The sequence below is a fragment of the Coregonus clupeaformis genome, chromosome 20 (assembly GCF_020615455.1).
Source record: "Coregonus clupeaformis isolate EN_2021a chromosome 20, ASM2061545v1, whole genome shotgun sequence".
Taxonomy (NCBI): domain Eukaryota; kingdom Metazoa; phylum Chordata; class Actinopteri; order Salmoniformes; family Salmonidae; genus Coregonus; species Coregonus clupeaformis.
Window position 1 is genome coordinate 25,210,408 of NC_059211.1, and position 13,002 is coordinate 25,223,409.

The 13,002-nt window shown below is 45.0% G+C and overlaps 1 protein-coding gene across 1 annotated transcript in view; it reads left to right on the forward strand.

Annotated features, from left to right (window-relative positions):
- The window catches only part of LOC121534060 (microtubule-associated serine/threonine-protein kinase 2-like), a 248,356-nt gene that overhangs the window by 205,006 nt on the left and 30,348 nt on the right, over positions 1–13,002 (forward strand). Inside the window, exons 6-9 of the mRNA XM_041840495.2 lie at positions 2,732–2,807; positions 3,525–3,545; positions 7,743–7,821; positions 9,826–9,977. Of these exons, the coding sequence (XP_041696429.2) occupies positions 2,732–2,807; positions 3,525–3,545; positions 7,743–7,821; positions 9,826–9,977 (328 nt within the window). The remainder of the gene's footprint in view (positions 1–2,731; positions 2,808–3,524; positions 3,546–7,742; positions 7,822–9,825; positions 9,978–13,002) is intronic.

Here is a 13,002-nt window from a genome sequence, read left to right on the forward strand (position 1 = left end):
ACATAATTGATGTGGGAGGGAGGTGAGCTCCAACCCCCAGCCCCCCGCCATGCTTCCCCACCCAGTGAAGGGTGAGATCAGGCAGCGCTCCATGTTTCACGCCCCCCAACCTCCATTTCCCACTGTCCCACTTTGCAGATTTATTGGGGTGATTTATGTGGAGCAGATTTGGCTTTTCCATATTGAGCAATTTGTTAGGCACCCCCCAGCTGTTCTCTATGTTGAGCAGGTTGTTAGGCACCCCCCAGCTGTTCTCTATGTTGAGCAGGTTGTTAGGCACCCCCCAGCTGTTCTCTATGTTGAGCAGGTTGTTAGGCACCCCCAGCTGTTCTCTATGTTGAGCAGGTTGTTAGGCACCCCCAGCTGTTCTCTATGTTGAGCAGGTTGTTAGGCACCCCCAGCTGTTCTCTATGTTGAGCAGGTTGTTAGGCACCCCCCAGCTGTTCTCTATGTTGAGCAGGTTGTTAGGCACCCCCAGCTGTTCTCTATGTTGAGCAGGTTGTTAGGCACCCCCCAGCTGTTCTCTATGTTGAGCAGGTTGTTAGGCACCCCCCAGCTGTTCTCTATGTTGAGCAGGTTGTTAGGCACCCCCCAGCTGTTCTCTATGTTGAGCAGGTTGTTAGGCACCCCCAGCTGTTCTCTATGTTGAGCAGGTTGTTAGGCACCCCCAGCTGTTCTCTATGTTGAGCAGGTTGTTAGGCACCCCCCAGCTGTTCTCTATGTTGAGCAGGTTGTTAGGCACCCCCAGCTGTTCTCTATGTTGAGCAGGTTGTTAGGCACCCCCAGCTGTTCTCTATGTTGAGCAGGTTGTTAGACACCCCCAGCTGTTCTCTATGTTGAGCAGGTTGTTAGGCACCCCCCAGCTGTTCTCTATGTTGAGCAGGTTGTTAGACACCCCCAGCTGTTCTCTATGTTGAGCAGGTTGTTAGGCACCCCCAGCTGTTCTCTATGTTGAGCAGGTTGTTAGGCACCCCCAGCTGTTCTCTATGTTGAGCAGGTTGTTAGGCACCCCCAGCTGTTCTCTATGTTGAGCAGGTTGTTAGGCACCCCCAGCTGTTCTCTATGTTGAGCAGGTTGTTAGGCACCCCCCAGCTGTTCTCTATGTTGAGCAGGTTGTTAGGCACCCCCAGCTGTTCTCTATGTTGAGCAGGTTGTTAGGCACCCCCCAGCTGTTCTCTATGTTGAGCAGGTTGTTAGACACCCCCCAGCTGTTCTCTATGTTGAGCAGGTTGTTAGGCACCCCCAGCTGTTCTCTATGTTGAGCAGGTTGTTAGGCACCCCCAGCTGTTCTCTATGTTGAGCAGGTTGTTAGACACCCCCAGCTGTTCTCTATGTTGAGCAGGTTGTTAGACACCCCCCAGCTGTTCTCTATGTTGAGCAGGTTGTTAGGCACCCCCAGCTGTTCTCTATGTTGAGCAGGTTGTTAGACACCCCCAGCTGTTCTCTATGTTGAGCAGGTTGTTAGGTACACCCCAGCTGTTCTCTATGTTGAGCAGGTTGTTAGACACCCCCCAGCTGTTCTCTATGTTGAGCAGGTTGTTAGGCACCCCCAGCTGTTCTCTATGTTGAGCAGGTTGTTAGGCACCCCCAGCTGTTCTCTATGTTGAGCAGGTTGTTAGGCACCCCCAGCTGTTCTCTATGTTGAGCAGGTTGTTAGACACCCCCAGCTGTTCTCTATGTTGAGCAGGTTGTTAGGCACCCCCAGCTGTTCTCTATGTTGAGCAGGTTGTTAGGCACCCCCCAGCTGTTCTCTATGTTGAGCAGGTTGTTAGGCACCCCCCAGCTGTTCTCTATGTTGAGCAGGTTGTTAGGCACCCCCCAGCTGTTCTCTATGTTGAGCAGGTTGTTAGACACAATGTAGGCTAACTAGCAGACAGAAATTGGGGGTTCTATATAGACCCGAACTCCAGATCGTTTAATCAACCTCATCCCTGCTCTCTTTTTCTCTTTCTCGCTCCCCCTCTCTCTATCTTCCTATTCTCTATCCATCATTTTTTTTCCTCTTTCCCTTCTGCAGTATTATTAAAGACAGTAATGAGACGTTGTGTTTTGTGGCTACTGGTAGAGTAGCTTGTTTTTCTCCATCTTCCTCCTTTGAAATGCTCTGTTTCTCTCGTTCATCTCATCTCTCTCTCTGATTCTGCTTCTGCTGCTGCTGTTGCTGTGAAGAAGCAGCCAGACGATTAGCAGCCCAGTCATCAAGCACCCTCGTCTCTGTCTCGTCCGGATCCTCCTCTCCTCACGTCGTCTCCTCGGGCCTGTCCCTGGCTAAATTAGAACACTGCATCAAGAGCTTTCTTATCTTTAATAGACTCCTATTATCCTGTCGGAAAGTAGGAAGACTGAGGAGGAGGATGAGAGGAGGCGTGATGGGGGGAATATATTAGCTATTTACCATTGGGTGAAGGAGGTGGTGGGGGATGTACGCACTATGCAATGCGAACACAGGGATGTCAGAACAATAGATTGCAGTCCCTTTTCACAGGCTAATAAAGGTTGAGTATTTTTATGTAACCTGTGTGATTGTGTTGTTGGGTTATTTCTGTTGTCCATGTGTCGTGCTAGGTTCTCCTTGACGTGGTTCTTTGTGGAAAGGAATATGATCTATGTTGGGGGATCTTATGGCCTTTCTCTCTCCTGGAAATAACCTAAATAACTAGATCTAGAGCTGGGGCTTTTGTTTCTTATTGTGCCTGTATTTAATCATTCTCTTTCTATCCATCTCTCCCAGGGAGCAGCCCTCTGGACAGCCCCAGAAACTTCTCCCCCAACACGGCAGCACACTTCTCCTTCGTTCCAGCTCGCAGGTGAGCCTGGGGTCAAGAGGTTAACTCACTGGGATCACATGACTTAATGTGTCTGATCGTCTTATCTCTTTATATACAGAGTTATGCTAGGGAGAAGGGATTATTACCTCGTTCTGTCATTTGAGCCATAATACTGATTGACAGTCACCTGCACCCCACAGAAGAGCCGGTTTCCCCAAGCCCATTTAAGCGTTTTTTTCTTGAATTCCAATCCCTCCCATGGCTAATACTCACAGCACCTCTGTGCTCCTCTCTAAATGATAATTGACAGGCTGGCTAATCAAGCCCAGATCATCTGAAGGGTTGAAGCCTAGTTTAATATCCTCTTATTAGTCACAGGCTTTGAATAGGAAGTGTAATTACAGAACTAGAGATGGAGAGCCTAGCCTGAGAGGAGTTAAGGACAACTCCAGATGAAAAGGATTCTAATAAGTTAGTGTCATAAGTCATTCTACACAAGAAGAAAGACATGCCATCTGCTAGTATAATGAAAGAACCTGCCTTTAGTCTTCTGTATGGAAGATAGATAACGCTTCTTCTGCTCTGAACCTCAATAAATCAGGTAGGACAAGGAGACATGAGAAATTAACCTGAAGCAACAGTGCCACTCAATGGTGAAGTGTGATAATGCAGGATATCTGAAATTAAATGGTTCTGCGTTACTCATCGGTGGGTGTGGGTTTGTAGTGCTAACACACTATCCTCTCTCCCACACAGTCACGGGCACAGGGCTGACAGGTAACCTTTGACCTTTCACCTCCACCTTCTACTCTACTCCTCTGCCCTGCATGGAAACACCAGGGCCCCTATACACAAAGCATTTCAGAGTAGGAGTGCTGATCGAAGATCTGTCCATATAATCGTATTCATTATGATCTAAAGGCTAAACTGATCTTTGATCAGCATTCCTCTGAGATGCTTTGTGGATACAGGCCCTGAAAAGGCTCCATGTCTTGGTGAGCAGAGCAGAGCAATCCGTTTGTGTTGCTGTTTTTACAGTAAACGTATCTGTGGATTTGTGATGCCCCAGTCCCTAGAGAAGTATGGTCATCCCAAGCCTGCATGGACCTACCCTATAACCAGGACTGTAATGCAGAACAGCTTAATTTCATCTCATATTAATCTCCATGTTGTGGTCTTGGCAGTGTGTCTGTGTGTGTGTTGCTGGCTTGTATCCATGTGTGTTTGCTTGCATGTGTTTGTGTTTGTGTTTTCAGACTTTGTATATATTGTATTCTCATCATAGCTCATCCTAATATACCAACTACTGTACATACCATTTTCTTTCCGAATTATATACTGTCTATACACATCACGCATTTACACTACCAGTCAAAAGTTTGGACACACCTACTCATTCAAGGGTTTTTCAATTTTTTACATTGTAGAATAATAGTGAAGACATCAAAACTATGAAATTACACATATGGAATCATGTAGTAACCAAAAAAGTGTTAAACAAATTCTTCAAATAGCCCAGCTTCACCTGGAATGCTTTTCCAACAGTCTTGAAGGAGTTCCCACATATGCTGAGCACTTGTTGGCTGCTTTTCCTTCACTCTGCCGTCCGACTCATCCCAAACCATCTCAATTGGGTTGAGGTCGAGAGATTGTGGAGGCCAGGTCATCTGATGCAGCACTCCATCACTCTCCTTCTTGGTCAAATAGCCCTTACACAGCCTGGAGGTGTGTTGGGTCATTGTCCTGTTGAAAAACAAATGATAGTCCCACTAAGCCCAAACCAGATGGGATGGCGTACGCTGCAGAATGCTGTGGTAGCCATACTGGTTAAGTGTGCCTTGAATTCTAAATAAATCACAGACAGTGTCACCAGCAAAGCACCCCCATACCATCACACTTCCTCCTCCATGCTTTACAGTGGGAACTACACATGCGTATATCATCCGTTCACCCACACTGCATCTCACAAAGACTCTCTCCAAATTGGACTCCAGATCAAAGGACACATTTCCACCGGTCTAATGTCCATTGCTCGTGTTTCTTGGCCCAAGCAGGTCTCTTCTTCTTATTGGTGGCCTTTAGTAGTGGTTTCTTTGCAGCAATTTGACCATGAAGGCCTGATTCACACAGTCCCCTCTCAACAGTTGATGTTGAGATGTGTCAGTTACTTGAACTCTGTGAAGCATTTATTTGGGCTGCAATTTCTGAGGCTGGTAACTCTAATGAACTTATCCTCTGCAGCAGAGGTAACTCTGGGTCTTCCTTTCCTGTGGCGGTCCTCAAGAGAGCCAGTTTCATCATAGCGCTTGATGGTTTTTGCAACTACACTTGAAGAAACTTTCAAAGTTCTTGAAATGTTCATTATTGACTGACCTTCATGTCTTAAAGTACTGATGGGCTGTCCTTTCCCTTTGCTTATTGGAGCTGTTCTTGACATAATTTGGACTTGGTCTTTTACCAAATAGGGCTATCTTCTGTATAACCCCCCTACCTTGTCACAACACAACTGATTGGCTCAAACGCATTAAGAAGGAAAGAAATTTCACAAATTAACTTTGTGGTCCTCTGTAGCTCAGCTGGTAGAGCACGGCGCTTGTAACGCCAAGGTAGTGGGTTCGATCCCCGGGACCACCCATACACAAAAATGTATGCACGCACGACTGTAAGTCGCTTTGGATAAAAGCGTCTGCTAAATGGCATATTATTATTATTATTATTATTATTAACAAGGCACACCTGTTAATTGAAATGCATTCCAGGTGACTACCTCATGAAGCTGGTTGAAAGAATGCCAAGAGTGTGCAAAGCTGTCATCAAGGCAAAGGGTGGCTATTTGAAGAATCTTAAATATAAAATATATTTTGATTTGTTTAACACTTTTCTGTTTACTACATGATTCCATATATATTATTTCATGTTTTGATGTCTTCACTATTATTCTACAATGTAATTTTTTTGTTGTAAAAACATAGAAAAACCCTTGAATGAGTAGTTGTGTCCAAATTGTTTGACTGGTAGTGTACAGTGGGGGAAAAAAGTATTTAGTCAGCCACCAATTGTGCAAGTTCTCCTACTTAAAAAGATGAGAGAGGCCTGTAATTTTCATAATAGGTACACGTCAACTATGACAGACAAAATGAGAAAAAAAATCCAGAAAATCACATTGTAAGATTTTTTATGAATTTATTTGCAAATTATGGTGGAGAATAAGTATTTGGTCAATAACAAAAGTTTCTCAATACTTTGTTATATACCCTTTGTTGGCAATGACACAGGTCAAACGTTTTCTGTAAGTCTTCACAAGGTTTTCACACACTGTTGCTGGTATTTTGGCCCATTCCTCCATGCAGATCTCCTCTAGAGCAGTTATGTTTTGGGTCTGTCGCTGGGCAACACAGACTTTCAACTCCATCCGAAGATTTTCTATGGGGTTGAGATCTGGAGACTGGCTAGGCCACTCCAGGACCTTGAAATGCTTCTTACGAAGCCACTCCTTCGTTGCCCGGGCGGTGTGTTTGGGATCATTGTCATGCTGAAAGACCCAGCCACGTTTCATCTTCAATGCCCTTGCTGATGGAAGGAGGTTTTCACTCAAAATCTCACGATACATGGACCCATTCATTCTTTCCTTTACACGGATCAGTCGTCCTGGTCCCTTTGCAGAAAAACAGCCCCAAAGCATGATGTTTCCACCCCCATGCTTCACAGTAGGTATGGTGTTCTTTGGATGCAACTCAGCATTCTTTGTCCTCCAAACACGACGAGTTGAGTTTTTACCAAAAAGTTATATTTTGGTTTCATCTGACCATATGACATTCTCCCAATCCTCTTCTGGATCATCCAAATGCACTCTAGCAAACTTCAGACGCGCCTGGACATGTACTGGCTTAAGTAGGGGGACACGTCTGGCACTGCAGGATTTGAGTCCCTGGCGGCGTAGTGTGTTACTGATGGTAGGCTTTGTTACTTTTGTCCCAGCTCTCTGCAGGTCATTCACTAGGTTCCCCCTGTGTGGTTCTGGGATTTTTGCTCACCGTTCTTGTGATCATTTTGACCCCACGGGGTGAGATCTTGCGTGGAGCCCCAGATCGAGGGAGATTATCAGTGGTCTTGTATGTCTTCCATTTCCTAATAATTGCTCCCACAGTTGATTTCTTCAAACCAAGCTGCTTACCTATTGCAGATTCAGTCTTCCCAGCCTGGTGCAGGTCTACAATTTTGTTTCTGGTGTCCTTTGACAGCTCTTTGGTCTTGGCCATAGTGGAGTTTGGAGTGTGACTGTTTGAGGTTGTGGACAGGTGTCTTTTATACTGATAACAAGTTCAAACAGGTGCCATTAATACAGGTAACGAGTGGAGGACAGAGGAGCCTCTTAAAGAAGAAGTTACAGGTCTGTGAGAGCCAGAAATCTTGCTTGTTAGTAGGTGACCAAATACTTATTTTCCACCATAATTTGCAAATAAATTCATAAAAAATCCTACAATGTGATTTTCTGGATTTTCTTTTCTCAATTTGTCTGTCATAGTTGACGTGTACCTATGATGAAAATTACAGGCCTCTCTCATCTTTTTAAGTGGGAGAACTTGCACAATTGGTGGCTGACTAAATACTTTTTTTCCCCCACTGTGGATTCTACTCTGGATTGTTAATTGGACTCGTTCTGTCATTTCTTGATTTCTTGTTTTGATTATTTGTGTATTTGTATTGTATTTGCAAGACATTCTACTGTGCTGTTGGAGCTAGTAACACAAGCATTTTGCTGCACCTGCTATAACACCTGAAAATCTGTGTATGTGACCAATAAACTTTGATTTGATTCACATTTTCAGTGTATGAGTTCTCACGGACATCTAGCTCGGAGTAGCGCCACTTTGGTACCATGACTCCATCAAACCTTTCATAGTAAACCCAGGAACTTGTCTGACATTAACCCCTGCCATCCTCTCTGTGTTTCTCTCTCGCTCTCCTTCTCAGGGCGGATGGCAGGCGCTGGTCTCTGGCCTCACTGCCCTCCTCTGGATATGGTACTAACACACCCAGCTCCACCGTCTCAGTGAGTGTGTGTGTGTGTACACTATGTTTTTGTGTGTATCCCAGAAGAACCTCACTCACACTCCTCCTAGTACAGTACATCTCTTCCCTCTGGTGCAGCAGCAGCCCTGCCACTGGTAGTCTGACTGTTAATCTGACTGTTAGTCTGACTGTTAGTCTGACTGTTAGTCTGACTGTTAGTCTGTCTGTTAGTCTCACTGTTAGTCTGTCTGTTAGTCTGACTGTTAGTCTGACTGTTAGTCTGACTGTTAGTCTCACTGTTAGTCTGTCTGTTAGTCTGACTGTTAGTCTGACTGTTAGTCTGACTGTTAGTCTCACTGTTAGTCTGACTGTTAGTCTGACTGTTAGTCTGTCTGTTAGTCTGACTGTTAGTCTGTCTGTTAGTCTCACTGTTAGTCTGTCTGTTAGTCTGACTGTTAGTCTGACTGTTAGTCTGACTGTTAGTCTGTCTGTTAGTCTGACTGTTAGTCTGACTGTTAGTCTGACTGTTAGTCTCACTGTTAGTCTGTCTGTTAGTCTGACTGTTAGTCTGACTGTTAGTCTGACTGTTAGTCTCACTGTTAGTCTGACTGTTAGTCTGACTGTTAGTCTGACTGTTAGTCTGTCTGTTAGTCTGACTGTTAGTCTGTCTGTTAGTCTGACTGTTAGTCTCACTGTTAGTCTGACTGTTAGTCTGACTGTTAGTCTGACTGTTAGTCTGTCTGTTAGTCTGACTGTTAGTCTGACTGTTAGTCTGACTGTTAGTCTGACTGTTATTGACTTAGTCTCACTGTTAGTCTGACTGTTAGTCTGACTGTTAGTCTGACTGTTAGTCTGTCTGTTAGTCTGACTGTTAGTCTGACTGTTAGTCTGACTGTTAGTCTCACTGTTAGTCTGACTGTTAGTCTGACTGTTAGTCTGACTGTTAGTCTGTCTGTTAGTCTGACTGTTAGTCTGTCTGTTAGTCTGACTGTTAGTCTGTCTGTTAGTCTGACTGTTAGTCTGACTGTTAGTCTGACTGTTAGTCTCACTGTTAGTCTCACTGTTAGTCTGACTGTTAGTCTGACTGTTAGTCTCACTGTTAGTCTCACTGTTAGTCTGTCTGTTAGTCTCACTGTTAGTCTGTCTGTTAGTCTGACTGTTAGTCTGTCTGTTAGTCTGACTGTTAATCTGACTGTTAATCTGACTGTTAGTCTCACTGTTAGTCTCACTGTTAGTCTGACTGTTAGTCTGACTGGTAGTCTGACTGTTAGTCTGACTGTTAGTCTGACTGTTAGTCTGACTGTTAGTCTCACTGTTAGTCTGACTGTTAGTCTGACTGTTAGTCTCACTGTTAGTCATATTGTTAGTCTGACTGATAGTCTGGCACACACAGCCTCTTCCTCATGTTGATGAGAAGCCTGAAGGCTTTCTGCTTCTCACCATTTCAGAGGAGACAGGAGTTGTTGTGCTGATATGACTTCATTATAGATTCAGGCTAAATTAGCTCTGAATGTTTTTCTCCTGCTCAAAAGGAGCAGCAATACCTCCAAACCCCCTAATGTACAGTCTAAATGTTTAACAGTCATCCCAATTTAAAACTCTCCAAAGTTTGTTCATTCACAGTTTCTTTATTCCTACTTCAAATGCAATGGCCCAGTAGAGAGCAGAGCGCACTACCTTAGCCAGGAGTTAACATTCACAGTAGCAGTTAGTCGCTGGGCTACTAGCGTCCGGCTCTTCTGCCCTTGTTACTCCCTCCAACAGTTAGCCGCTACTAGCAACCCGGCTCTTCTGCCCTTGTAATACCTCCCTTTAGCAGTTGGCCGCTACTAGCTGCTCTGCTCTTCTGCCATTGTAATCCCTCCCTCCAGCAGTTAGCCGCTACTAGTGCCCGGCTCTTCTGCCCTTGTAATCCCTCCCTCCAGCAGTTAGCTGCTACTAGTGCCCGGCTCTTCTGCCGTTGTAATCCCTCCCTCCAGCAGTTAGCCGCTACTAGTGCCCGGCTCTTCTGCCCTTGTAATCCCTCCCTCTCTGCTTCTCACAGTCATCCTGTTCATCCCAGGAGAAGCTGCACCAGCTGCCCTTCCAGCCGACGGCGGACGAGCTGCACTTCCTCACCAAGCACTTCAGCTCCGAGAGCATCACAGACGAGGATGGACGACACTCGCCCATGCGCCCCCGCTCACGCAGCCTCAGGTAGGACAGGACATGCGGAGACTCTAAAGATAATGCACCAAGTACACGGCCCAATGCCCACCCTATACCCCTAGCCACCCTATCTGTTCCCCATCCTGCTCCTGCTGTACATGACCGACCAACCATAGACAGAACTCACCTGACTGGCTGGCTGGCTGGCTGGCAGTAGGGCTGCCTGTGTACCTTTGGTAAACAGAAAGGTATTAAACCTATAGGCCTATATTTAACTGATAGACAAAAAGGTCAGGCTCTTCTCATTGACATGTGGCTTGTGAGTGACAGTGACCTCTTCACTGTGGCGTCTCTCACCTTTCTATTGACGTTTTTACTGACACCCAGCCTACCTCAGTCTCCTCCCTCTTTAGCAATCACACCCTTTCCCTCTATCTTTCTTTCTCTCTCTCTGTCTGTCTATCTGTCTCATTCAGTCTCTCTCTCTCCCTTTTATCTCTGTCACTTTCTCTGTTGTCCACTTCTCTTTCTGTTGTCCACTTCTCTTTCTCTGTTGTCCACTTCTCTTTCTCTGTTGTCCACTTCTCTTTCTCTGTTGTCCACTTCTCTTTCTCTGTTGTCCACTTCTCTTTCTCTGTTGTCCACTTCTCTTTCTCTGTTGTCCACTTCTCTTTCTGTTGTCCACTTCTCTTTCTCTGTTGTCCACTTCTCTTTCTGTTGTCCACTTTTCTCTCTGTTGTCCACTTCTCTCTCTGTTGTCCACTTCTCTTTCTCTGTGTCTCTCCGCCTCTTTCTCTTTCTCACACTCCATTTATCTCCCTCTCTGTGTCCCTTTCCTGTCTGTCTCTGTCTGTGTCTATCAGTATTTGGTAATTGCCAGAGGGTATCTATCTCAGTCAGTCAGTTTGTCTGTCTGTCACAGACTCTGCCTTCTCTGAGATCTGAGAGGTGACAGGTCTGGTGTCATCTCAGCTGATCAGCAATGCCACCCTGTCCTGACATGACCTGTCACTGCCAGTCTAAATCTCTCCTCTCCTTCCATCCTTCTGTGTGGATGAAGAACTCACACTCTCCTTCTATCTCACTCTATCCTCATGAATGGAGAACGGAAAGTGGCTCTTTTGGTATTATATGAGAGATACACTTCACACTTAGAGAGAGATGAAATGTGGTGTTATGAAGGCAATATGAGACAGAGGCCTAACCCTTCCCCTCCTACAGTCTATAGTAGGCTGGGAAAATACCAATATCTCGATCCTCGTTAGTTTCGTGGCAAGGAAACAAAACAAAAAAGTTGATTTAAAACAGCCCTAATGTTGGAAACAAACATCCATTACGTTGTCATCCAGAGTAACATGTATTACTTTTCCAAGCAATAGCACACAATATTTAATATACAGCAGGTTTTTAAAGAACCAAAGAGTTTAGTCTGCTTCGTGTTTTAATTTTTGGCATGGGAAAAATATTTGGATACTGGAATCTTCACAGCCCTAGATAGGCTGTATCTCTCTCTGAATGTACTCGGTATTGACCTGCCTCAGTGTTTTCCACAAGCACATGGGGTAGCCCACCAAATAGAAAATAGTGTTTCTCAATATGCATACTACCGTGAATCGTAATAATATGTGAATCGTAATTATCAAAATGACCTAAAACTAATGTTATGCAAGGTAACTAATGTCTTCGTGGCTAACTAGCTAGCCAGTTAGCCCTATTGATTTACTATGGACTTACCCATTCCAGCCAGGACAATGGCAATGGAGACCAAACAAGATATACACAAAGCAAACGTTTTACTTCAGAACTATCAGCTAGCTATATATGGATCATAATAATGGATAACTATCAGCTAGCTACAGCGGGGAAAAAAAGTATTTAGTCAGCCACCAATTGTGCAAGTTCTCCCACTTAAAAAGATGAGAGATGCCTGTAATTTTCATCATAGGTACACGTCAACTATGACAGACAAATTGAGAAAACAAAATCAAAAAAATCACATTGTAGGATTTTTAATGAATTTATTCGCAAATTATGGTGGAAAATAAGTATTTGGTCACCTACAAACAAGCAAGATTTCTGGCTCTCACAGACCTGTAACTTCTTCTTTAAGAGGCTCCTCTGTCCTCCCCTCGTTACCTGTATTAATGGCACCTGTTTGAACTTGTTATCAGTATAAAATACACCTATCCACAACCTCAAACAGTCACACTCCAAACTCCACTATGGCCAAGACCAAAGAGCTGTCAAAGGACACCAGAAACAAAATTGTAGACCTGCACCAGGCTGGGAAGACTGAATCTGCAATAGGTAAGCAGCTTGGTTTGAAGAAATCAACTGTGGGAGCAATTATTAGGAAATGGAAGACATACAAGACCACTGATATTCTCCCTCGATCTGGGGCTCCACGCAAGATCTCACCCCGTGGGGTCAAAATGATCACAAGAACGGTGAGCAAAAATCCCAGAACCACACGGGGGGACCTAGTGAATGACCTGCAGAGAGCTGAGACCAAAGTAACAAAGCCTACCATCAGTAACACACTACGCCGCCAGGGACTCAAATCCTGCTGTGTCCCCTGCTTAAGCCAGTACATGTCCAGGCCCGTCTGAAGTTTGCTAGAGTGCATTTGGATGATCCAGAAGAGGATTGGGAGAATGTCATATGGTCAGATGAAACCAAAATAGAACTTTTTGGTAAAAACTCAACTCGTCGTGTTTGGAGGACAAAGAATGCTGAGTTGCATCCAAAGAACACCATACCTACTGTGAAGCATGGGGGTGGAAACATCATGCTTTGGGGCTGTTTTTTCTGCAAAGGGACCAGGACGACTGATCCGTGTAAAGGAAAGAATGAATGGGGCCATGTATCGTGAGATTTCGAGTGAAAACCTCCTTCCATCAGCAAGGGCATTGAAGATGAAACGTGGCTGGGTCTTTCAGCATGACAATGATCCCAAACACACCGCCCGGGCAACGAAGGAGTGGCTTCGTAAGAAGCATTTCAAGGTCCTGGAGTGGCCTAGCCTGTCTCCAGATCTCAACCCCATAGAAAATCTTTGGAGGGAGTTGAAAAT